At 43.7% G+C, this 26,722-nt stretch overlaps 1 protein-coding gene across 1 annotated transcript; it reads right to left on the bottom strand.

Annotated features, from left to right (window-relative positions):
• Positions 1-26,663, bottom strand: LOC146359446 (amine sulfotransferase-like). Its single transcript, XM_084815346.1, has 6 exons — positions 26,522-26,663; positions 15,876-15,937; positions 14,537-14,663; positions 7,345-7,439; positions 4,736-4,913; positions 1-493 (listed from the first exon to the last, which is right to left on the bottom strand). Exons 1-6 carry the CDS (start codon positions 26,661-26,663, stop codon positions 369-371), a joined length of 729 nt encoding a protein of 242 aa, XP_084671472.1. The 3' UTR covers positions 1-368.
• Between the last annotated feature and the right edge of the window lie 59 nt (positions 26,664-26,722).

Genomic DNA, 26,722 nt, shown 5'->3' with positions numbered 1-26,722 from the left:
AGTGTACAAAGAAGCTCTCTAAATTTTAATTTGTTTGTAGTGATCCAAAAAAGGAAATTGACTGTTAAATGTATTTGATTACAATAGACTAAATATGCAGCATTGCCCGGGTATACAAAAAAGCCAAAGACAATTAGTAGCAATTAGTAAACAAAAAGTGAAATGGATGTTCTACTTAAATTAATCAGGGCAACGTCAGATACTTCAGCTAGTACTGAATAAACGTATTCTGTATATTTCAAAATTCGGTGGCTATGGTGCTGCAGAAGGACTGTTCTAAGTAGGTGTTTTGTCGTCTCTGTTTTAAACAGGTCTGGATGAAATTTGTACATTGCGTATGATTTTCCTCTTTCAAGCTGGAAGTGGATTCATAATGTGTCACTGATGTCCCAGCAGAATTTGAAGGGCAGCTTTTCCATCCTCTCCTTAAAAACACTGTCAAACCTTTCACTCTGCACAACCATCATAATGTTTTTCCAGTCTCCAATAGTACCTGATACAAGAAGCAGAAGGAAAGATAGAGCATCAAATGGATTCCTATAACTAATTTCTGTAGTTTAAGTTAGGGCTGGGTACTCTTTTGTTCCCCCACCTTTGCTGGGCTTTCTTCCCCATGACTGTGGTGGGGAGAGTTCCAGGATTTGGGGGGCAGGAGTGGTGAAACTGTATGCTCTTTGCTGGGGGGTGCTTAGACAAGGTGGTCTGGGTATTTTTTGCCATGTTATTTTACATCTAAAAAAAGCCAAACTGCAGCTTGGCTGTGTTCAGTGGAGCTGTAAATGCCCCTGGGAATGAAGCTACATGATGATGTAGTTTCATTCCCAGGAATATTTGCAACTAGACTTTCAAATCACTCAGCAGCCAGGCTGCCAAGCACAGACAAGTCACAGCTTGTGTTTTTCTTAAATTGTAAAAAAAAATAGGATGGGGGGGCTATCTTGACCTTCTCATCTAACTGTTGGTATACCCCAACTGTTGGGGCCGACAAAAGAAAAAAGCTAGACCAAACTCTTCGGCCCAGTTCTCATTTGAGTATGTGGGGACTGGAAGTATCAGAAAGCCACAACAGGCACACTTTTACAGGAGCCAGGAGAAGACCCCAGTGCCAGTAGTCTTGCTGCAGCAGCATCCATTACTCATATTGGAGGGGATGGGGTCCCAAAGCCATATGCTTTGCTCTAGGGAACTGATGCTGCTTTATGCACTAGCACAGTCTGTGGACTTGCATGCAGTAGTCTCCAATGCTCATTGTGCATCTTTATAAATAAGGAGATCTAATAGAAATGCCATACATTCCAGTGCTCTGTAGTGACTACCCCTGGAATTTCCTACTCCTTGGCGAATTTAGAAACTCTGTATGCAAAATGCAAAGAACCCCACTTTATTTTAACAGTACTGAAATGGCTTCACTTTAGGTTTTTTTTAAAAAAATAATTTTATTAATTTTCTATTTCAGCATAAAGCATAATACATAATTCAATCAGCCGATATTCTCCATACAAATACATGTGTAAGTGGGCTCTTGTCTTCTTAACTTTATCACTTACAGTTCGACTGACTTTATACTCTCTTTAAACTATAATAACAACAGGTCTGAAATTATTTGTCTGTTATTTTATCTCCAGAGAAAGTATTCTTTAAGTTAAATGTTATTGCAATGATAGGTTATTAAAGGCAGTTGGGACCTATGTTGATGCTGTTGTTTTGCTTGTATATGTGATAAAACTCCGCCATTCTGTTGCATAAGGGATTAAGGGAGCAATCCTATGGCCACTAGATACTGTCTATAGGGCCATAGGATATGTTCTTTTCCGGGAACCAACCTCACAGCCCACGCTCTGAGGTTGGTTCCCAGAAAACCAACCTCCCCCCTCGTCCACGCTGCCTCCGAGACAGCGTGGAGAAGCCCCATCCTCTGCGCTTGGAAGAGGAGCATGGAGTGACTGCAAAGGGGCATTCCGGGGGGAGTTCCGGGGCGGGGAGAGCGGAGCTGCACGTATGACACATCCTGTGTGTCGTGCGGCAGCTTCCTTTCTTGGTTCCCCCCCCCCGCCGCCTCTAGACAGCTGAAAACAGCTGTCTAGTGAAAAATAGCAAGGAAGGAGAGGTGCAGCGGGAACGATCGCCCCGTGCCATTCCTGCCTTGCTTTGGATAGGTGGTCGCCTCCCAGTCAGAGGCGGCCGCCTATCTAGTTAGGAATGTGCCCTAAATTATATAATCTTCTCATAGGATCCACTATATACCTTTTTGGAATAAATCCAAACTGGTCTGGGTGGATTATTTCACCTATCAGTTTCTTTAGTCTTTTTTGCCATACAGTAGCAAAAATTTTATAGTCCACATTTAATAATGAAATGGGCCAATATGAATCAGCAAATTCTGGAGTCTTAGCCGGTTTTAATAAAAGAGTTATCCTTGATTGTTTCCATGTATCTGATGATTGTGTTCCCTGTAGTATCACATGAAAGACTTTAAAAGTTGTGGGATCAATAGTTCAGCGTATGCATTATAAAATTCAGGTGTAAAGCCATCTGTGGCTGGGGCTTTATTAGACTTCAGGTTTTTTATAGCATTTTTCATTTCTTCTGGTGCTATAGGTTGTTCTAAATATATCATCTGCTCCCTTGTTAAGCCAATACTCTTATTTTCTTGTCGGTATTGTTTTAAGTTCCCTCTCTATATTTGTTCCTTTGTACAACTTTTCATAATATTGGTTAATATTTTCGCCATTTCATTTGCACAGTAAATTTTTGTCCCTTCCTCAATTGTTAAAGTTACAATTCTATTACAGTTTTTCCTTTTTTTAAACCCTGTTTGCTGGCATTCTTGATCCTTTTCTGTCAAATTTGTAATATCTTTGTTTAACATACACCAGGTCTACCATTGTTTTATCAAAATCTAGCAAATTTAGTTCCATTCTTTTCCTTCCCATTTTATGTCTAATTGCTTGTGATCCAGTATGTCTATATTGTGCTGTTAGGACTTCTACAATTTTTTTCTAATTCTAGTTTCTGTTTTTTTGTGTTATTCCAAATTATGACCATTTCCTTAATATATTGTCCTCTTATTATTGCTTTCATACAATCCCACCTTATCTTTTCTGAAGTGTCTTTAATGTGATTTTCTCTGAAGTAGTTTACTAACCCCTTCTGTATTCTACTTTTACATTCCTGTTGTGCTATTAAAGTAGGGTGTAACCGCCATATTGGTATTGTTTTTTCCTTGGCACACATTGCCATCTCTAGGAGCACTAGGGCATGGTCAGATATGTTTATTTGGCCTATGTCTATTTTGACTATCCATGGCAATAGACCCTTTGTTAACCATTATTTTCTCAAGCCTTGAGAATGAACTGTGGGGTCATGAGTAAAATGAATCTGTATAGTCTTTGGAATGCAATTCTGCCAACGTTCCATGAAGTTCATATTTTTGTAATATTTTCATACATTTCATTACTTGCTTGTGGTGTTGAGATTCCTTTCTTATTTGTTTAATGATGTTTCCTGCTATGGTTACTGTTGCCCCTTGTAAATTCAAATTTATATCCCCTCCTATCAATAATTCTGTTTCTGTAAATTTACATAATTTTCTTAGGGTTCTGTCTAAAAATGTTAGTTGGTTTGTGTTTGGGCTATATATTGACGCTAGTGTAATTTTTGTGAGTCCATTCAAAATTCCTTCCACAAAAATAAATCTTCCTTATCTTTCATGATGTTGTCTCTTTGAAATAAATTTTGGTCTTGATTAAAATTGCCACCCCTCTAGCTTTGCAAGATCCTTTAGCTATAAATCCACACACACCCCCAGTGCTTACTATCAAATATACCATCCTTTTCCGTTGCCTTATGTGTTTCCCGTAACATCATTATTTTTGGCTTCAGATCCTTAATCAATTTAAACATCCTGGACTTTTTATGGTACTGCCTAACCTTTTAATGTTGAATGAGACTGTTTTTAAATCAGCCCTATGAATTGCATAACTTTTTGAATATTCTTTTTCCTTTCTCAGGTTTCTTTTTTAATGTCTTTCTGGGTGAAATTCTCCTGTCCACTGAAAAAAACCCTCCCCTTTTCCCAACTAAGCTGAATTTAACCATTAAGCTAACAATTAAACCTGCAGCAACCACTCCTTCCAAAAGAAAAACAAACAAAACAAAACAACAAACAAAAATGTCCATGCTGCCCCTTGGGAGCACACCAAACACCTTCCTACAAAAAATAAACTTCTAAAACTAAACTAAAAAGGGTTAGGGTTAGGCTCAGGCTGTTGACTGATAGGTCCCAGAGCCCTGTGGTTCAACAGTCACGTGTGCATCTCAATGGGCTCATGCATTGTGCACTGTAGTTTGCAAGATGCATTGTGGTTTGAAAGGGGGGTGGCATTATGGTTGAAAAAATGATTTCCCAGCTTTTGTGTATTCAGTTCAACCATAACTCACAAACTACCGTAGGTTTTGCCACTGATTAATATTTATGAAAAATTTATGTAACACCCTTTGATTGAAATATTTGCAAATGAAACAATAACATATAACTAGAGACCATAAGAAAACACAATAACATCAAGAAAGCCCACAAAGCCGCATAAATCAGCACAATAAAACTGAAATTTTAAAATCCTGTGAAAATAAAAAAAAACCATATTGCATGGTGTCTAAAAGACATCAGAGGAGATAGATGCCAAGTGGGCCATTGTGCAACACCGCCACTGAATCTGATTTGCAACTGATTTACCTTTGTGAAGAAAGTATCTCTCTCTTACATTTTCATCATTAAAAGAAAGGCTGTCATAGTTTGCTCTGGGATCCGCTCTCATTTTATCAAATGTAGCCTTATCCACGACATCATCCACCTTTTCAGTCAGCCTCTTTCCTAGAAAGTTGCATATTTTTAATACGGAGCTTCTGAGATCCTGAAATTGGACGCAGTTTTGACAATTGAGTGCATGTACAATTGAGAACCACACAGCTTAGCAGCTAAAAATAATACAGCAGGCAGGATAATAAGAAATGTATAAGACATGTCCCCCCCCCACCTCAGTCTTTGGAATACCATCCTGAGGGAGATAATGTATGGTGCCCTCTTTGTTGGCTTTTAGAGGAGCTCTAAAAACTGTTTTATTCTATTCTGCTAGAACATTATGGTACTGTGGTAATATGGTACTGTATTTTAATGATTGCTGTATCAGCTGATGTTATTTTAATTCTTTTTACTTTTAAAGTCTGTGTAGCTTGTAATCATAACTTATTGTTTTACCAATTGCTCTCTAAGCCACCTTGGGAGGGTGAACTCCCTAAAAGGCAGGTTGAAAAAATGTATTAGATTAAATAATTATGTATGCATATGTACATACACACAAGTTTGAAAGTGGAATCATGGCACCAAAGTTTGCTGACCTCTTAGGCCAGTTCTGGATCACACGGAGAGCCCCCATGGCTTGAGGAGGCTCCCGTCTTTAGACAAGTCACCCTCCACACGTACAGGGTGATGAGAGTGATGACAGAAGGGGCAGGGCTTGAGCGCTCCCCTTCCTCAGGTGTTTAAACAATATGCTTCCAGGAATGCCTGAATAGGGTTTCTCTCATGCCTCCACTGGAAGACTCCTCCTCGGAAGAGCTGGAAGCCAAGGAATCACCCTCCACCAGCAATGCCCAGGATCTGCCAGTAGACCAGGAGAAGGCCGGGCCCACAGAGTGACCACCATGAGGGCATCACCTGTGGAGGATAAGGACTCTTGCGTCAGAGGTGGAGGCAGAGAAACTCCCAAGCGCTCAGGAGAGATGTTGTCTGAAAAGACAGGAACTCAGATGGAGTGCTAGACTAACCCAGAGGCCTCCTAGTGAGAAAAGGTCTATCCACATGTAGGAGGCTTGCTCACAAGGAGGACCTTTTCAGCTGCAGTCATGAACAGCTCACAGCTGAGGCTTGGGTGTAGCTCTAACAGCCTCTGCATAAAAACAGCAGGTAAGGTGAGAGAGTTGCTGGAAACAACGTTGACCAGACCTTCCTGAATCCGGTTTTTCCTTGCCTTGACTCTAGACTGCTTTCTTGACTGATTCCTGGTGTGAGTACCCTGGTCTGAACTCTAACACACCTGCCTGCTCCTTGTCTGCTGTGTTTCCTTGGGACCTTGTTGCCTGATACCTGGAGTGTTGAGATTTTGCCTGTTCCCTGTTTGTGCTGACCACCTTGGAACTCTTGGACCTTTGAACCTGCAACTGCTAGGCACAGAGTCTGGAAGTGTGACAGCTTCCGTGATTGACATAAGTGATTACACCATTGAGGAATCTGTTTAGGAAGGACATGGAATGGGTTTGGAATGAATCCTATTACAGAACCTTCCAAGAAACAGAACAATTCATAACAAGAACATGAGGACCAGCCCTTCAGTGTTTTGATGCAGAAAAAGAAGTGACAGTAGGGAAGGGCGAATTCCCCAATGTCCATTCCGGGGGGGGGGGGTCTGCCACGGGGCAATTTGGTCGCTTTGAGCCCTGCAGATTTCTCCAGAGCCCTGCCGCATCCGCTGGAGTTGGCAAAGTGGCTCTCCAGCTTTCTAAAAGACATGATAGGCTAATGGCAACTGCTGTTAGCCTATCACAGGGAAATTACAGCCGTAAATGGCATATTTTATGCCATTTGCAGCCGTAAAGGACTTACTTTTACATAAATTGCAGGTGTTTATGGCTACATTTATGTAAAAGTAAGTGCTTTATGTCCATAAATGGTGTACAATACACCATTTGCAGCTGTAGTTTTCTTGCAATAAGCTAAAGACAGCCACCATTAGCCTACTGTGTTTTTTAGAAAGCTGGAGCCGCCCCACGAGAACTCTTGCAGATGCGGAGGTGAGTGCAGCCGGTCCACCGCAGACTCTGTTTGAGTCCACGGTGGATTTCTCCAGCACCCCTAAGTGACAATACAAGTGGATGCATCACAGTCTGCAGTAGGAGCAGTAATACTGCACGAACAAAAACCTGTTGCATATGCATCATGCTCATTGTATCCAAGACAGTGCTATTACGTACAAGTGGAAAAAGAAATGTTTGCTATTTGTGGCGGGATGTGAGAAAGTCCACGAATAGTTCGATGGCAGAACACTAACAGTGGAGATATGCCACAAGCTACTTGAGCACCTAATGAAGAAGAATTCCCCCCTGTGCAGGGGAGGCACAGAAACTGCTTCCATAAGGACTGTTGAATAACTGTTTACTCTGCAGATTGCTTCCTTGCTGCATTATGTAAAGCTGTCTGAGGTCCAAAAGTGAAAATGCTACAAAAAAGTTAGTTGGGTTTTGTTGGCTGTTTATAATATCAGACTGACTAGCACTATTATGTCTTACCTTCCTCATTTCTTCATAGGTAAGGAATAGAATGTTGAAGTCATCCCTGTGAGCAGACCAGCCTTCTATGTGGTCTAGCCATGAACTAGCTACCACTGGTAGGAGAGAATTTAGTTTGGCATAAGTCTTAGAGCACATATAAAGGGCACACAGTGCAGTTAGTTGCGCTGCACACTTCCAGTTCAGATGTTGCCTCAGCCACAAATTTACAATGTTTCAGTTCTCTTCTTCTCCCCTGCCAACTTCAGTATGGGAGTCACACACATAAAACCATAACTAGGCTGATGATCCAACCTAATAAAACAACAACGTGTCTATTCTTTTAGGCATAAAAATAGAAGGGAACAAGGGTGACTTTGCAACAAAATGTTGCTGTTTACCTTCACCCTTTAACAGAAGTGCTTCCTTCAGGGTTCCTGACAGCCATCTATACCTTCTCCAGCATATTGTAAACTGTTTGGGGCTCAGGCAGGCCAGATCCCACTCCCAATTCAGTTTCCTGTTTTTCTTTTCAGCTGACACAGCTGTTCTTATTATGATGGATTCAAAAAACAAAAGCAAAACTCTTCTTTCAATTTACAAACTTATTACTATGTTCCAAGGGTGTCCCCAATTGTGTTGACATCATGCTCCCTTATTTGGGGTGGCCCACTTCAGCTTCCAAACCGATAGGCACTGTTGTCCACCTGAGCTGGCTATTAGAGGGAGCAAGTGTGACATGCAACAGTATGTTGCACCGTATCCCTGCTTCAGCATCAGCACTGAGGATTGTCCCGTACTTCCTTCCAGCTAAGAGGAGAGCAGGGGAATCTGCCAGGCCTGGCACCCCACCTCCCATGCTTATGTTTCTTGGTGCCTTTCTCTGCTTCTGGTTCCCCCTTCTTCAGTCCCTCTGCAGCCTTCCATTCCCTTTCTCCTTGTATGCTCCTCTATGCCTTGCTATGTATATTTAATTTTTCTTCTCTCCTCCCACAATTCTCCCCTCTTGTCCTTCCTCTCTCCCAACTCCTTCTTCATCCCCTTGCTCAGCCTCCTGCTTTCCTCCCTGCTTTGGCAGTTCTGGCCACCCTCCCTGCTCAGCTACCACCACCTACCACCTACTACTGCTTCCTGCCTTCTCCACACTGTGAAGAGCCTCCTCTCGCATTTCTCCCCTCTTGTCTTGTCTCTGCCCCATCTCCTTGTTTTATCCTCCAGTGTCTTGCTCTCCTTCTTCAGGGCCTTCATAATTAATAATAAAGTGGCTAAAGCAGTGCTTGGATACAATCCAAAAAATGACAGAATGATCTCAATTGGAATTCAGGGTAAGCCATTTAACATCACAGTGATACGCCCCAACCACAGATGCTGAAGAAGCAGAAGTAGATCAGTTCTATGAGGATCTGCAGCACCTACTGGATAGTACACCAAAAAAAGATGTTATTTTCATTACAGGAGACTGGAATGCTAAGGTGGGTAGTCAAATGACACCTGGAATTACAGGCAAGCATGGTCTGGGAGAACAAAATGAAACAGGACATAGGCTGATAGAATTTTGCCAAGACAACTCACTGTGCATAACAAACACTCTCTTCCAACAACCTAAGAGATGACGTTATACGTGGACTTCACCAGACGGTCAACACCGAAATCAGATTGACTACATCCTTTGTAGCCAAAGGTGGCGGACATCTATGCAGTCAGTAAAAACAAGACCTGGAGCTGATTGTAGTTCAGATCACGAACTTCTTATTGCACAATTTAGAATCAGACTAAAGAGAATAGGGAAGACCCACAGATCAGTTAGATATGAGCTCACGAATATTCCTCATGAATATGCAGTGGAGGTGAAGAATAGATTTAAGGGACTAGATTTAGTAGGTAGGGTCCCGGAAGAACTATGGACAGAAGTTCGCAACATTGTTCAGGAGGCGGCAACAAAAAACGTCCCAAAGAAAAAGAAAACCAAGAAGGCAAGATGGCTGTCTGCTGAGACACTGGAAGCAGCCCAAGAAAGAAGGAAAGCAAAAGGCAACAGTGAAAGTGGGAGATATGCCCAATTAAATGCAAAATTCCAGAGGTTAGCCAGAAGAGATAAGGAATTATTTTTAAACATGCAATGCGCGGAAGTGGAAGAAGGTAATAGAATGGGAAGGACAAGAGACCTCTTCCAGAAAATTAGAAACATCGGAGGTAAATTCCAGGCAAAAATGGGTATGATCAAAAACAAAGATGGCAAAGACCTAACAGAAGCAGAAGAGATCAAGTAAAAAAACACACAAAAAAAACGTGATAGGCTACGTAAAGATTTACGTAGCCTATCACAGCTAGATTTTAAAAAAACACCGTGATAGGCTACGTAAATGTTTACGTAGCCTATCACGGCTAACTTAAAAAACAAAACAAAAACATGCGTATGCAAATGGCGGCGGCCATGGCCGCCGCCATTTGTGTTCCTTATTTTGGCACGTCTTAGTCCACGTAAACATTTACATAGACTAAGACAGCGAAAATAAGGGGAACACAAATAGCGTAGATGCTACGCTATTTGCATTCCCCTTATTTTCGCTGTCTTAGTCTACGTAAATGTTTACGTAGACTAAGATGTGCCAAAATAAGGAACTCAAATGGTGGCGGCCATGGCCGCCACCATTTGCGTACGTGCGTTTTTGTTTTTTTTTTTAAATCAGCCGTGGTAGGCTACATAAACATTTACGTAGCCTATCACGGCTGACTGCAGGGATGCAAATGGCGGCGGCTACAGCTGCCGCCATTTGCATCCCTGCTAGCCAGCGGCTGGCTGTCCAGCTGCTGGTGGAGCCGGCCGGCGGCTCTGCAGAATCGCTGTGGAGCACAGCCGGCCAGCCAGGATTCCGGGGGGGAAGAACGGAGCACCTCCCCCCCCAGCCAGGATTCCAGGAGGAGGGACGGAATGCCTCCCCCCCAACATCAACATAATCCGTGGAAAGGTAAGTCACTTTTGTACATCCCTATGGTGTGGTCAGTGAGCTAGAGCCAGACATCCTGAAGAGTGAGGTTGAATGGGCCTTAAGAAGCATTGCTAATAACAAGGCAGCAGGAGATGATGGTATCCCAGCGGAACTGTTTAAAATCTTGCAAGATGATGCTCTCAAGGTGATGCATGCCATATGCCAGCAAATTTGGAAAACACAAGAATGGCCAACAGATTGGAAAAAATCAACCTATATCCCCATACCAAAAAAGGAAAGAATGTTCAAACTATCGAACAGTGGCATTTATTTCACATGCCAGTAAGGTAATGCTCCAGATCTTGCAAGGTAGACTCCAGCAATTCATGGAACGAGAATTGCCAGATGTACAAGCTGGGTTTAGAAAAGACAGAGGAACTAGAGACCAAATTGCCAATATCCACTGGATAATGGAGAAAGCCAGGGAGTTTCAGAAAAACTATTTCTATTTCTGTTTTATTGACTATTCTAAAGCCTTTGACTGTGTGGATCATAACAAATTGTGGCAAGTCCTTGGTGGTATGGGGATACCAAGTCATCTTGTCTGCCTCCTGAATGTCAAGGGCTCCTTGGAGGCCTCTCTCAGTCTAATCCAGTAGCCAAGTCCAGACACAGACAAAGGGATTCTTTTCAAAGCTTTATTCCTCTTTTACAACTTAACAACGCTACTGTTAGCAACTAGATATGAGCAGCAGAGTACCTATGCTTTAAGTTGGAACAGTTGGTCCCCGTTTGAAAGGGAATCACTGGCAGACCCCTGAACTTAAGGGCTAGGGAGAGTCCCTCCCCTTTTCCCTTGGATCCTCTGGGTGCAGCCGTTGTTTGCACGCCAACCGGGCACTACGCCTCCTTTCCGTGCCCTCCATTTGGCGCCACTCTCTGCGTCGGTGTCGCGCATCCATCAAGTCTGCTTCCCACGCTCTGTCACTCCCAGGACTAGGGCTGGCAGAGAATTTCTCCCCGAAACTTCGGGGGGCCGAGCGCCAACGTGTTCGGCCCCCCGAACAAGTTTCGGGGAGAAATCCTCCGCCCCCCCGCCCCCCGCCCCCCCCCGGGACGGGACTTACCTTCCCTGAATGTCCCTCCCGGCGGCGGGTCCGGCTGGCGGTTCGTCCGGTGTTCGAGCGGGGCGGGAGCGGCAGCCGGTCTTTTGACCGGCTGCCGCCCCCGCCATTGCAATGAAAGAAAAAAAAAAAACGTCCCCTGATAGGCTACGTGACGATTCACGTAGCCTATCACGGCAAGATTTGCAAAGTCAGCCGTGATAGGCTACGTGAATCGTCACGTAGCCTATCACGGGTGACTTTAAAAAAAAAAAAAAAGTGTGTACGGATAATGGCGGCCCCCATAGGGAGCCGCCATTCCCCTTCCTTATTTGGTCGCTGTAGTCTACGTCAATGTTTACATAGACTACGGCGAAAATAAGGGCAACGCTATTTGCGTTGCCCTTATTTTCGCCGTAGTCTACATAAACATTGACGTAGACTACAGCAACTAAATAAGGAACGCGAATGGCGGCTCCCTATGGGGGCCGCCATTCGCGTACGCGCTTTTTTTCTTTTTTTTAAAGTCACCCGTGATAGGCTACGTGACGATTCACGTAGCCTATCACGGCTGACTTTCCAGATCTAGCCGTGATAGGCTACGTGAATCGTCACGTAGCCTATCAGGGGACTTTTTTTTTTTTTTTTTTAACTTTCGTGTTCACGGCCGGGCGAGGCGGGAAGCCTCCTCCCCGGCCTGAATTTCGGCCGGGCAAGGCGGGAAGCCTCCCCCCCCGGCCTGAATTTCGGCCGGGCGAGGCGGGAAGCCTCCCCCCCCGGCCTGAACTTCGCGGGGGGAGCAGCGAAGTGCTCCCCCCCACCGCGAAAAAGCTGCGAGAAAAGGTAAGTGACTTTCGTTCACCCCTACCCAGGACTGCTATCTATGCCAGGAATGCCGGTGGGAGGAATCTCCATCAGCTGTTGGCCCTGGGAAAGAGGAGCGTGCTCCTCTCCCAGGAGCGACTCCTCTTCCTCAGAATCAGAAATACTCTGGGATTCTATGGGCTCAGTGTCCACCCTGACACTGAGGAATCTGTATAATGACCAAGTAGCAACGGTAAGAACAGACCATGGAACAATGGACTGGTTTAAGATTGGGAAAGGAGTACGGCAGGGTTGTAGACTCTCACCCTACCTATTCAACCTGTACGCAGAACATATCATGAGACGTGCTGGGCTTGATGAAGTCAAGGCTGGAGTTAAAATCGCTGGAAGAAACATTAACAATCTCAGATATGCAGATGATACTACTTTGATGGCTGAAAGCGAGGAGGAGCTGAGGAACCTCATGACGAGGGTGAACGAAGAAAGTGCAAAAGCTGGATTGCAGTTAAACCTCAAAAAAACCAAGATTATGGCAACCAGCTTGATTGATAACTGGCAAATAGAGGGAGAAAATGTGGAGGCAGTGACAGACTTTGTCTTTCTAGGCGCAAAGATTACTGCAGACGCTGACTGCAGCCAGGAAATCAGAAGACGTTTACTTATTGGGAGGACAGCAATGACAAATCTTGATAAAATAGTGAAGAGCAGAGACATCACACTGACAACAAAGGTCTACATAGTTAAAGCAATGGTATTCCCTGTAGTAACCTATGGCTGCGAGAGCTGGACCATAAGGAAGGCTGAGCGAAGGAAGATAGATGCTTTTGAACTGTGGTGCTGGAGGAAAATTCTGAGAGTGCCTTGGACTGCAAGAAGATCAAACCAGTCCATACTCCAGGAAATAAAGCCAGACTGCTCACTTGAGGGAAGGATATTAAAGGCAAAACTGAAGTACTTTGGCCACATAATGAGAAGACAGGATACCCTGGAGAAGATGCTGATGCTAGGGAAAGTGGAAGGCAAAAGGAAGAGGGGCCAACCAAGGGCAAGGTGGATGGATGATATTCTGGAGGTGACGGACTCGACCTTGGGGGAGCTGGGGGTGGTGACGGCCAACAGGAAGCTCTGGCATGGGCTGGTCCATGAAGTCAAGAAGAGTCGGAAGCGACTGACCGAATAAACAACAAACCCTCCCTCTTCTGCTACCACCACCACCACCATCACCACCACCTACTATTTTATTTATTTTACCCCATCTTTGGGGTAAAATGATGCACAATTAAAACAACAACAATAAAAGAAATAAACAGCATCAATTAAAAACCTTTTCAGACACAGAACAATTTATATGCCGAAGGCCTGCCTGAATAAACATGTCTTTCCCTGCCTGTGGAAGGACAACAATTTATATTTTTTGGAATAGCTAACAAATTCCAATGATTGGTAGCCCATTTTTCTTGATATAAGGAAGAGGAAATGTTGGAATAATCTGGCTGCTTTGTATGCTGATGTGGATTTTTCCCTTTACTAAAATTAATTTTCAAAATTAATAAATATTTTAATTACTTGAAAGCAATGGTATTTATGTTAGTCATAACTACCTTCAGTCCCACTGATTTAAATGGGTCTTCTCTAAGTAAGTCTGGATCAAACCCTTTATATTAAAATTAAAATAAATATTGAATAAACTGAATATAATTACAGTATATATAAAATAAATCATGTAGCAAAAAATATAATTAGGAAAAATAATCCCATGTGTGCAACCAGTTTCTAAGACATTTAGAGAGCAATCCTGTGGCCCCTAGACAGCATGTGGGAGCTCAGGATAGTTCAGATTCATGGATCTGAGGTTGGAGTCCATTGTTGGCCTTCATCCACTCCTGTTCTCTTGCTTAGAGACTTACATTGAACTGTATTGGAATAGTTCATCCTGCTTTTGCCTTCTTTTCCCCTTCCTTGTTAAATAAATGCTAGTTTTTGTTTTTCTGTCTTCTAATAAGTTCCTCACTTCATGTTTCTGTGCTACCTCTTTTCAGGAAACATGGCTTCTAGTGGGTGGGAGCCACTGTGCACTATTTTAAGGCCATGACATTATTTCCTGTCCTCATTTCACTTGAGTTTGAACCCAGGTCCCATAGTTCCCTCTACAAGGGGTTTCTTATGGAGAAAGGGTGGTTACGTACGTTACTGAATGTGTACTTTTTTCTTATCTTTCTATTTATGAGGAGAGGGTGAATTATTTGATATGCGTTGAAACTTGCCATAGGGATCTCTCTTGTTTCAGTTTGTTTTCGTGGGGAAACATGCTGTAGGGCAAAAATGATTCATATTACAGTATAAGGTAAGCATTACCTTTGCCAGACAAAAATAGTTCCATGAAAACGGTGAAGTCTTTTATTTCTCCCAATAGGACTGTAAATCTGGAAAACTTATATAAGGAGACCAAGACATCCTTTGGGTTTCTGGCCACATAAATAAGCTGCAGGAACAATAATATTGATTATGTCTAGCTGGTCAAAGTCTTCTGTAAAGCTGAAAAAAGTGCTTAGCAATAGGATTGTTCTCTCTAGTGTAGTATTACTCATAATACGTCTGACTTTATCTCTAGTTTATGGTCAACATCCTTTTAGATTAGTTATACCCAGAGATATGGTGGGTGGCAACCAGGCAAAGGACCTTTGCAATGGTGGCACCCCGTTTTTGAAACTCCTTCCTCAGGAAGCCTTGCCTGGTCCCTACTTTGCCATCTTCTTGGTGCCAGCACATAATTTTCCCAGGCCTTCTAATGTCACAGCTTGAACTTTTAAATCTGCTGCTTTTAATTGCTTAGTATTTTTTAATTATCATTTTGTATTGTATTTATTGTTTTTCCAAATGAACAACATTTAGAACCAATTAATGAAGGGAGGTACATAAATGAAATAAATAATTCATTGATAATGGAATTTTTAAAAATGTTCTGCATAGTTGGTTCATAGTCCTAGTGCCCTTCTCCCATATAAAGATTTGCAACATGTATGTCAGAGACTTTTACAATGTAAAAAGTAATCTAATTTCTTCTGTTGTGTAAGACCTCCTCTCATTTTTCTTCCCCAGTTAACTATGATCCTCCATTTTTGCTGCAGAAACACACTCCTATAAGACTTTCATATCATAGTTTTCTTTCATTCTTACCTCTTAAATATCTACAGATTTTAAAACAACAACAACCCCACCACCTTTATCTGGCTTTGATCTTATTGCTCTGAACAAAGATGATCAGGGGACTGGAAACAAAGCCCTCTGAAGAGAGACTGAAAGAACTGGGCATGTTTAGCCTTGAGAAGAGAAGACTGAGGGGAGATATGATAGCACTCTTCAAGTACTTGAAAGGTTGTCACAGAGAAGAAGGCCAGGATCTCTTCTTGATCATCCCAGAGTGCGGGACACGGAATAATGGGCTCAAGTTACAGGAAGCCAGATTCCGGCTGAACGTCAGGAAAAACTTCCTGACTGTAAGAGCAATACGACAATGGAACCAATTACCTGGGGAGGTGGTGGGCTCTCCCACACTGGAGGCTTTCAAGACGAGGCTGGACAGCCATTTGTCAGGGATGCTCTGACTTGGATTCCTGCATTGAGCAGGGGGTTGGACTCGATGGCCTTGTAGGCCCCTTCCAACCCTACTATTCTATGATTCTATGGTTCTCACACTCTTTGAATCATAGGCATCCTTTAAATGTGCTAGCTTCAGGTTTGCTGGTTCTCCTTTTCCTGCAAACAGTATTGTCTATGAAATTGAAGTGTTAACTTAGAATAAGACAAAATTGATTCAATGAAAAGTTATAAAAGTGGCAGCTCCTACCTTTGTTCTTCCATTTCTTAACCCCTTCGGCACTAAATAGTGGCTACTAGGGTGGCTACTAGGAGGAGGGCTTTTTCTGCTGTGGCAACCCGGCTCTGGAATGAGATCCCTAGTGAGGTTTGCCTGGCACCTACATTGTATTCCTTTCGGCGCCAGGTGAAGACCTTTTTATTTTCCCAGGCATTTTAGCATTTTAGCTTTCTAAATTTTTATCTTTGCTGTTTTAAATCTGTATTTTAAACTCCTGCACTGCTGCTAGGTTTTATTGTGGTTGTATTGTTATATTGTGGTTTTAATGTTCTATATATTTTAAATTGTTTTATTGTGTGTTGTTTGGTTTTAATTTTGTGAACCACCTAGAGAGCTTCGGCTATTGGGCAGTGTAGAAATAAATAAATAAATAAATAATTTTTTTAAAAAAATAGCAGGGCAGATGGGTCGCAAACAGACGTGGTGATGTGCGGTTAGTGTAATCCCTATTCAAGAGATTGTACTCCAGCCATGGAACTCTGTCTATTAATTCTGTGTTTTCAGTTCCATCGCGATGACCTTCATGATAAATCAAGCTCAGAATTTGCTGAGTCCATATAGTGCCTGTGAATATGAACAACCTGATTTAATTCATTCAGTGAAATCAACTTGAACATGGCAAAATAAATCATGTCTCTTTCTTGAGAAGCTTACCACTTAAATGGCAGCATTGGTGGAGACAGCAAAGGATGAACAAAGGATGGTGGAGACAGCAAAGGGGATGGAATTGCAAGGCAAGGGCAAGAAGGATTGAATGAGACCCACCAAAATTAAGCGGTACTTAGGCTCCATTCCAGTTGTGAATGAGGAATAGGAGGTGATTTGTTTAGATCAGTCACAAAATTTGAATATAAATTAATTATAAGGGTCAAAGGGGGTTATTTCCAAAGATGCACCAATAATTATCTGTTGTACAAGAGTTGGAAGGAGGTATTAAGAATAGGTGGTGGAAATGTTGGAGATTAATATTTGAGAACGATGGAAGGGAAGTTGTCTGGAAGGCCCAAATTATGCTTTGGATATCACTGCTTAAGGAATTCATGCTGCTTATAAATTACAAAAGCAGTATCATTTGACACATGCTTACTCTTAGAGATGTATGTATGATAAAGCAGACTTCAGGCATATCTGGTAGGCATGTAAACCTACTGGAAAGTTTTCGGCAAACTTTGATATTACTGAAGAGAACCCATGATATAAATTACCTTTTGATCCTTTAGTTCTCCTCTTAGCAGGACTTGAAACAATAAAACCTAATAAGGGTACAATTCTATGCATGTTTAGACAGCAAAAGGGCATACAACTCCAAGCATCCCTCCAGCTAGCCATGCTGGCTAGGACATGCTGGGAATTGTAGGAGTTTTTTCTGTCTACTCTAAACAAGCATAGGATTGCACTCCATGTTAGTTAAATTGGTAGGAAATATGTTAATAGCTGCACATATTCGGGTTGCTAAGATCTGGAAGAAACAACAGCCACCTTCTACAGAGGATTGGAAGAACAACATTTGGTATAGATTGTTAATGTATAATAAAACTTATTATTTAAAAAAGTGAACTGTTCAGCAAGTGGAAAAGGACTCTTTTACCAGAATTTTAGAAAACTGGAACAGGAGAATTACTTATCAAAATGTGAAGATAGAGGCTGTGGAAGTAATGTGATTTGATACGTGGATTTGGAAAGAAGTAAATTTAGGAACACTTCTATATTGAGAGCTCAATTTTTAAACATTTTGTATTATTTACGTAATATTTAGTGTCTTTGTATTTCTAATTGTATGTATGTATGTATGTATGTATTTGAAAAGATGTACTTAGGCTTCTGTCAGTTGTGAATAAGGAATAGGAGGTTTAAGGCACAATTTCTATAGGAATAGTTGGCCGCCTCTGAAGAGGTGGCCAACTATCCAATGCAGTGTGGGCAGAGCACAGAGGGGATCCTCTCCTCCACACTCTTGTTGCCCTGCATTTGCAGCTAGATAGCCGATTTCAGCTGTCTAACTGGGGCACTTCGGGTGTGGGGAGGCCAGATGGCACAAAGGAAGCATAGTAATAACGCTTCTGTGGTCTCCTTGCCTCCCCCGGAAACATGCCCTTTTGGCCTGCTCCCTGCTGCTTTTACAAGCACGGAGATGGGGACAAACTGCGCTACCTACGAGGCGGCAGTTGAGGGGGCGGGAGCGAGGTTTCCGGGAACCAAGTTCGGAGCCCTGGGTCCAACCTCGGTTCCCAGAAAATGAAAACCCCTATGGCTATCTAGATGCTGTCTAGCGGCCATAGGATTCCGCCCTTAGCCAAAAATGTTTTAGAAATGGTGACTGCAGAGGAGTGATTTGGAAGGAGAAAAATGTTTCAAACACCACGGGGATGCTTCATTTCTGAAACAATGCTACCAAAAAATGTATTGTAAATTCTTCCCACCGCAGAATAAATACAGATAATGGTAAAAATTCAGAGAAAAATACAAATAAGTCAGCCCTCCAAAGAACTTTGATTAAGCTGTTTCACTTCTTGTCATGATTATTTGCATTGCTTTATTCTGGGAATAGGGTTTTTGACAGCTGATGGTTGAGATAATAATAAGCTGCAATGAGGTAAATAAAATAGGCAACATACAGAAGGTTGGATCCAGATTTAGGTGCATGTAACTGGGCTGGTTGAAGTAGACTTCCCTGCCCCATCCTTCCACAGCAGCCCCTCTTGCCCCTGGAAAAGTTAAGGACTGAGGACCCTGCTGAATGGGGTGAGCTCTGGTGGCGAGTAGAAACAGGCATCCCTAAAAATTGGTCTGAGGACCGTCTGGGAATTGAGCTGTTCCACCTATGTAAGGCAGATCCTGGACTCAATCCAGATGTAGCAGCTTTTCTTCATATTGCCTAAGTCTCCAACTCCTACAAAATGCTGACTTACAAGGATATGGTTGTTCATTTGTGTAAGTGCAGATGCCCTTTAAGAGGATGCTGGGCTTGGCACAAACCTTATTACAATACTTACAGTTATGTATTCCCCATTTTTTTAGGCTTCTGGACTGTCATAAGCTTACGTGATTGTTCTACAATAGTTTTCCACAACAGGGTGCCCTCCATATGTTTTGGACTTCAATGTTCCATCAGCCCTAACCAGCATGGCCAATGGACAGAAGTGCTGGGAGTTGTGTAAAACATCTGGAGGAAACAGGTTGGGGAAGGCGTTTCTACACCATGGCTGACAACTGCAGCTATCCGGGCTCAATTGTACAAGGGAGCTATTGGTAATTGGGTGGTGGAGGTAGATGGATGAACTCGAAAAGCAGAAGTTGATTTTGCTACACCTGGTTTTTGGCAGAGGGGGGACCCTGAGTAACAGAAGATTGGAGGCTGATTACTGAAGAGGTTGCTGCTATGCTATATACATGCCGGAGTTTGAGATTTCCCTGATTCTGCTGATGTACCAGTGAATTAGTGAATTTGAGGGCATACAGTGAATTGTAGATTTGGGGTCAAATCCAACATGAGTCCTACTTAAGAGTTATATTAGTCATGACTAACTTAAATTCCATTCATTTCAATTGGTCTACTTTAAATCGGACTTATGTTGGATTTTACCCTTTGTTGCTCAGCTTTAGCAAGAACCTGTTCTTGTGAGTGAGCTACTGAGTATATCTGTGCTTGTCCACTCTTCCTTGACATTCCTTCATGTACAGTTTATGAAGCGCAAGGATGGAACTGAGATCTGGCTCCAGTTTTTTACTGCCGCAAATGACCTTGACTTGGACACTTGGTGTACTGGTTGTGAGAAAAGAAGAGGCACTTTTATTTAGTCTGAGTTTTTTTTATCTGTATCCCACTTGTGTGTTGTTCAGTCACTCAATTGTGTCCAACTCTTCGTGACCCCATGGACCATAGCACGCCAGGCCTTCCTGTCCTGCGCTCTCTCCCCCAGTGTGCTCAAGTCCATATTCATTGCATTGGTGATGCTATCTAGCCATTTCATCCTCTGCCGTCCCCTTCTCCTTTTGCCTTCAGTCTTTCCCAGCATCAGGGTCTTTTCCAGGGAGTTTTTCTCTTTGCATTAGGTAGCCAAAATATTTGAGCTTCAGCTTCAGTATCTGTCCTTCCAATGAGCACTCAGGGTTGATTTCCTTTAGGATGGACTGATTTGACCTCCTTGCAGTCCAGGGGACTCGTAAGAGTCTTCTCCAGCACCTCAGTTTGAAGGCATCAATTCTTCGGTGCTCAGCCTTCCCTATAGTCCAGCTCTCACAGCCATACATTGCTACTGGGAAAACCATAGCTTTGATTATACTGACCTTGTCGGCAAGGTGATGTCTCTGCTTCTTACTATGCTGTCTAGGTTTCCCATAGCTTTCCTCCCAAGGAGCAAGCGTCTTTTAATTTCATGGCTACAGTCACCGTCTGCGGTGATCTTGGAGCCCAAGAAAATAAAATCTGTCACTGCTTCCATTTCTTCCCCTTCTATATGCCAGGAAGTGATGGGGCCAGATGCCATGATCTTTGTTTTTTTAATGTTGAGTTTCAAACCAGCTTTTGCACTCTCCTCTTTCACCCTCAACAAGAGGCTCTTTAGATCCTCTTCGCTTTCTGCCATTAGGGTGGTATCGTCTGCATATCTGAGGTTGTTGATAATTCTCCCAGCAATCTTAATTCCGACCTGTGGTTCATCCAACCCAGCGTTTCTCATGATGCATATAAGTTAAATAAACAGGGCGACAATATGCAGCCTTGTCGTACTCCTTTCCCAATGTTGAACCAATCGGTTGTTCCATAGAATCATAGAATCATAGAATCATAGAATAGTAGGGTTGGAAGGGGCCTACAAGGCCATCGAGTCCAACCCCCTGCTCAACGCAGGAATCCAAGTCAGAGCATCCCTGACAAATGGCTGTCCAGCCTCGTCTTAAAGGCCTCCAGTGTGGGAGAGCCCACCACCTCCCCAGGTAATTGGTTCCATTGCCGTATTGCTCTGACACTCAGGAAGTTTTTTCCTGATGTTCAGCCGGAATCTGGCTTCCTGTAACTTGAGCCCATTATTCCGTGTCCTGCACTCTGGGATGATCAAGAAGAGATCCTGGCCTTCTTCTCTGTGACAACCTTTCAAGTACTTGAAGAGTGCTATCATATCTCCCCTCAGTCTTCTCTTCTCAAGGCTAAACATGCCCAGTTCTTTCAGTCTCTCTTCATAGGGCTTTGTTTCCAGTCCCCTGATCATCTTTGTTGCCCTCCTTTGAACCCTCTCCAGCTTGTCTGCATCCTTCTTAAAGTGTGGTGCCCAGAACTGGACACAGTACTCCAGATGAGGCCTAACCAGTGCTGAGTAGAGGGGAACTAGTACTTCCCGGGATTTGGAAGCGATGCTTCTATTAATGCAGCCCAAAATAGCATTTGCCTTTTTTTGCAGCCACATCACATTGTTGGCTCATATTCAGCTTGTGATCGATGACAATTCCAAGATCCTTCTCGCTCGTAGTGTGGTTGAGCCACGTATCCCCCATCTTGTAACTGTGCATTTGGTTTCTTTTTCCTAGGTGCAGAACTTGGCATTTGTCCCTATTAAATGCCATTCTGTTGTTTTCTGCCCAGCACTCCAGTCTATCCAATCACTTTGAATTTTGTTTCTGTCTTCCAAAGTATTAGCTATCCCTCCCAATTTTGTGTCATCTGCAAATTTGATCAGCATTCCCTGCACCTCCTCCTCCAAGTCATTAATAAAAATGTTGAAGAGCACTGGGCCCAGGACTGAGCCCTGCGGTACCCCACTCGTTACCTCTCCCCAGCTTGAGAAGGTCCCATTGATAAGCACTCTTTGAGTCCGATTCTGTAGCCAACTGTGGATCCACCGGATCGTTGTTTCATCTAGCCCACTTCGAGCAAGTTTGCTCATCAGGATATCATGGGGCACTTTGTCGAAAGCTTTGCTGAAGTCGAGGTATATGATGTCTACAGCATTCCCACGGTCTACAAGGGAGGTGACTTGATCAAAAAATGAGATCAGATTTGTCTGGCAGGACTTGTTTTTGACAAATCCATGTTGGCTTCGAGTAATCACGGCATTGTTGTCAAGGTGCTTCCAGATGGATTGCTTTATGATCTGCTCCAGAATTTTCCCAGGGATTGATGTCAGACTGACTGGTCTGTAGTTCCCAGGTTCCTCCTTTTTACCCTTTTTGAAGATAGGGACAACGTTAGCCCTCCTCCAGTCATCTGGCACTTCCCCCGTCCTCCATGATTTCTCAAAGAGAATAGACAGCGGTTCTGAGAGTTCTTCTGCCAGTTCCTTTATTACTCTAGGATGCAGTTCATCTGGCCCTGGAGATTTGAACTCATTCACAGTAATGAGGTGTTCCTTGACCATATGCCTGTCGATCTCAAGCTGCAATCCTGCCCCTTCAGCCTGTACTTCGCCTTTGCCAGGGGGGTCATAGACCCTCTTTTGGGAGAAGACTGAGCCAAAGTAGGAATTGAGCACCTCTGCCTTTTCTTTGTCATCTGTTATCATTTTGCCATCCTTATTTAATAGCTGAACAACCATTTCTTTCCTCTGCCTTTTACTATGCACGTAGCTGAAGAAAGCCTTTTTGTTGTTTTTAGCATCCCTCGCTAACCTCACCTCGTTCTCCGCTTTAGCCTTCCTGACGCCATCCCTGCAATTCTGTGCTACCTGCCTGTACTCTTCCTTTGTTACTTGGCCTTCTTTCCACTTCCTATATGTGTCCTTTTTTGTTTTCAGGTCATCCCTAAGCTTTTTGTGAAGCCACATTGGCTTCTTCTGTTGTCTTCCACCTTTTCTTCTTGTTGGAATTGTTTGTGATTGTGCCTTGAGAATTTCCTTTTTTAAAAGTTCCCACCCATCTTGGACTCCTTTTCTCGCTAGCATTGTTTGCCATGGGACCTTACTGATCATTGTTCTGAGTTTATTAAAATCAGCTTTCCTAAAATCCAGGGTACGCGTTTGAGTACACTCGGCTTTTGCTTCCCTTAGAACCAAGAACTCAAGTACAACATGGTCGCTTTCCCCCAGAGTTCCTGTAACTGCTACTTTATCCACTAAGTCATCTCTGTTGGTTAGGATCAAGTCAAGGATAGCCGATCCTCTAGTTCCTTCCTCTACTTTCTGTAGGAGGAAGTTATCCGCCACACAAGTCAGGAATTTCCTGGAGGGGCCATGTTTTGCAGAATTTGTCTCCCAACAAATATCGGGGAAATTGAAGTCCCCCATTACTACTACATCATGCTTCCTTAAAACATTGGCTATTTGCTTTTCAAAAGTTTCATCCTTGGCTTCTCCTTGATTGGGTGGCCGGTAGTAGACTCCGACCACCAGGTTCCTTTTATTCTTTGCTCCATTTATTTCAACCCAGATGCTCTCGATGGGGCTACCAAGCTCCTCCTCCTGTATTTCTGTGCAGAGATATGTATTTTTCACATACAGTGCAACCCCGCCTCCCTTTCTGTTCCTCCTGTTCTTTTTGAACAAGTTATATCCTTCAACTGCTGTATTCCAGTCATGAGAGTCATCCCACCAAGTCTCAGTTATACCTATTAAGTCATAATTTCCCTCCTGTATTAAGAGTTCAAGTTCGTTCTGTTTGTTTCCCATACTCTGGGCATTAGTATATAGACATCGAAGACCATGTGCTTCATAGTCTGGCTTTCTTCCTACATGTGTCTGAAGACTATTATTGGGCGCTATCAGCGCTGTTCTCTCCATTGCAGTGCATGCGCCTACGTCCATTGTTACCCCCAACATTACATCTCCCTTTCCCGTAGGATTCAGTTTAAAGCCCTCCTGATGAAGTTCTTCATGCTGTGGCCAAACACATTCTTCCCATCCTTTGTGAGGTGCAACCCATCCCTAGCCAACAGCCCATCTTCCAGGAAGTATAGCCCGTGGTCCCAGAATCCAAATCTCTCTCGTCGGCACCACCTTCGTAGCCAGTCATTCACCCGGAGTATTTTTCGTTCCCTTTCTATCCCTCTTCTAACTACTGGAAGGATGGATGAGAAAACTATCTGGGCCCCAAAGTTCTTGAGTTTCCTTCCCAAAGCTTCAAAGTCTGACGTGATCTCTTCGTAGCTCCGCTTGGCGGTATCATTTGTTCCCACATGGATGAGAAGAAAGGGATACCTGTCAGTGGGCTTTATGAGTGCAGGCAACCTTTCAGTCACGTCTCTAATCTGTCCTCCCGGGAGACAACATACCTGGCGAGTCCACGGGTCTTCGCGACATACTTGGGTCTCGATCCCACGCAGCAAGGAGTCTCCCACTACTACCACTCTTCTCTTCTTCTTCTTGTAGGCCTGGGTTTCATCGCCTCTGTTTGACTGACCTTTAGCCTCTTGCTCACTCTCATGCAGGTTCCCCTGTGATTCTTCCTCTGCAGGCTGTCCTCCAGTCTCATCTGCAAGTACCTGGAATCGGTTCCACAGCTCCACCGCTTCCACTGGTGCAGAGTGGCGTCTAGTTCTTCTTCTCCTAACTGTCACCGTTTTCCAAGGAGTATCCTCTACTCCATTTTTCTTCTCCTCAGCATTTCCCACTGCCTCATCTTGCTGTTGCTCTTCAAGCTTCTGGTCTGCCCTTTGCTGCTGTAGTTCCCCCATTCTGTCCAAGAACTCTTCGTGTTCTCTTATTCCCCAGAGGGTTGACAGTCGCCGCTCCAGTCCACTTACTTTTTCCTCCAGCAGCGTGATCAACTTGCACTTGTTGCAGGTGTAGGCCATGTTGTTCTCAGGCAAGAAAACAAACATGGCACACACCTTGCAGGTCACCACCACTGGAGATTCTTGTCCTTCCATAGCCCCTTTTCCCTTTTTGTGTCTAGCTTTGTGATTGTTCTAGACTAGCCTGTGCCTGCTCCTCTACTCAGTAGAGGTTAAAAGCAGAGTCCCACTGGTGTGGAAGTGTGTGTTACAAGACAAATAAATGGGAAAAAGTTAGTTAAAAAAAAAATGTTAGGGGCCTCCCCCTTGACCTCCCCTGCCGAACTCCCCTGGCCAACTCCTGTTTGCTCCCCCTGTTCGCTCGCTCTGGTCGCTTGCTCTCTGGGAGCTTGCTTGCTTCTGTAGTCCCTGGACCAGCTGGAGCAGCTTGCTCTGCTCTGCTCTGCTCAGCTGGGAGGCGGGAAACAGACTGAAGCTTCCCGCCCAGTCAGCTGCTGGGAGTACTCAGGCCACACCCCTCCAATTCAGTTGGAGCTCTCAGAAGCTCCTGGTGAGCTCACAGCCAGTCAGAAGGATAAAGGGCAGCGCCCTGGGCTTCCTGCAACCCACTTACCTCTTAGCCTCTGTCTCCTTTGTCTCCTTTGTCTCTTCAACCACTGCAACTCCCCTGGCCAACTCCTGTTTGCTCCCCCTGTTCGCTCGCTCTGTTCGCTCGCTCTCTGGGAGCTTGCCTGCTTCTGTAGTCCCTGGACCAGCTGGAGCAGCTTGCTCTGCTCTGCTCTGCTCAGCTGGGAGGCGGGAAACAGACTGAAGCTTCCCGCCCAGTCAGCTGCTGGGAGTACTCAGGCCACACCCCTCCAATTCAGTTGGAGCTCTCAGAAGCTCCTGGTGAGCTCACAGCCAGTCAGAAGGATAAAGGGCAGCGCCCTGGGCTTCCTGCAACCCACTTACCTCTTAGCCTCTGTCTCCTTTGTCTCCTTTGTCTCTTCAACCACTGCAACTCCCCTGGCCAACTCCTGTTTGCTCCCCCTGTTCGCTCGCTCTGTTCGCTCGCTCTCTGGGAGCTTGCCTGCTTCTGTAGTCCCTGGACCAGCTGGAGCAGCTTGCTCTGCTCTGCTCTGCTCAGCTGGGAGGCGGGAAACAGACTGGTTATTGAACCATGTCTGGTTTAACCATGTTATTGAACCATGTCTGGTTCTTACTGTTGCTTCTTGACCCTCGTACAGGTTTCTCAGGAGATAGGTAAGGTGGTCTGGTACTCCCATCTCTTTCAGAATTTGCCAGTTTGTTGTGATCCACACAACAAACTTGTATCCCACTACAAGGGCACTATTGTGCTAAGATGTTCAGCTCAGGCTACAAATGTTTTAGTAATACATCAAATGCAGTATTGGAAGACAGGGATGAATTTCTATAATCAACAAAATTAGAAGTGCAACCTTGAGTGTACTTGAATAACGAGTGAAACACTTCTTCAGTGGTAAATTTAGTTTCGCTGGACTGTAGTCTTCTACTGGCCGTTTATTCAAGGCAGTTTCTCAGAAATGGAGAATACCCAAAGCAGCTCCGTAAACATGCCAATGGGGGCGGTTAATACACATACGTCCCAATAGCATTATCTGATGTTTTTTCATTGCTACATTTCCTCCCAAACAATATCCCTCTGTCCTTTATGTCCTCCTGCTAATTCATGAAATAATGAGCTAAAATCCTGCTACTGTTCAGTTGTGACAAGTTAATACTAAAAGCATGAATACTTAAGTCTGATAAAAGGCTTTTGCTAGGAAAACACTTCAAATCTTACTTGATTTAGGATAAGTGACTACAAATGCATCACTGTCTCTGATTTCAAAACCCTCCAGTGAATCTAGGTATTCTAGTGTAACCACATCGGCTAAGAAATAGAATCCTTTGTGTTCAAACAGGTGTTTCTCTGATGGCTCCATTGCTGGCACTGCTGGCACAATATGGAAATTCATATCAGTTCCCACTATTATAGTACAAT

This window comes from Heloderma suspectum, chromosome 1 (assembly GCF_057233095.1).
Source record: "Heloderma suspectum isolate Gila_16-S chromosome 1, 16-S_ref, whole genome shotgun sequence".
Classification (NCBI taxonomy): Eukaryota; Metazoa; Chordata; class Lepidosauria; order Squamata; family Helodermatidae; genus Heloderma; species Heloderma suspectum.
This window is presented reverse-complemented; position numbering and strand designations above follow the sequence as displayed.

Coding starts and splice junctions, on each gene's coding strand:
- LOC146359446 (XM_084815346.1), bottom strand. CDS start 26,663: ATGGAGCCATCAGAGAAACACCTGTTTGAACACAAAGGATTCTATTTC. Junction 7,440..14,536: donor ACTATTTTTGTCTGGCAAAG/GTAATGCTTACC, acceptor CTCTCCTACCAG/TGGTAGCTAGTTCATGGCTA. Junction 4,914..7,344: donor CCTATGAAGAAATGAGGAAG/GTAAGACATAAT, acceptor GTCCAATTTCAG/GATCTCAGAAGCTCCGTATT.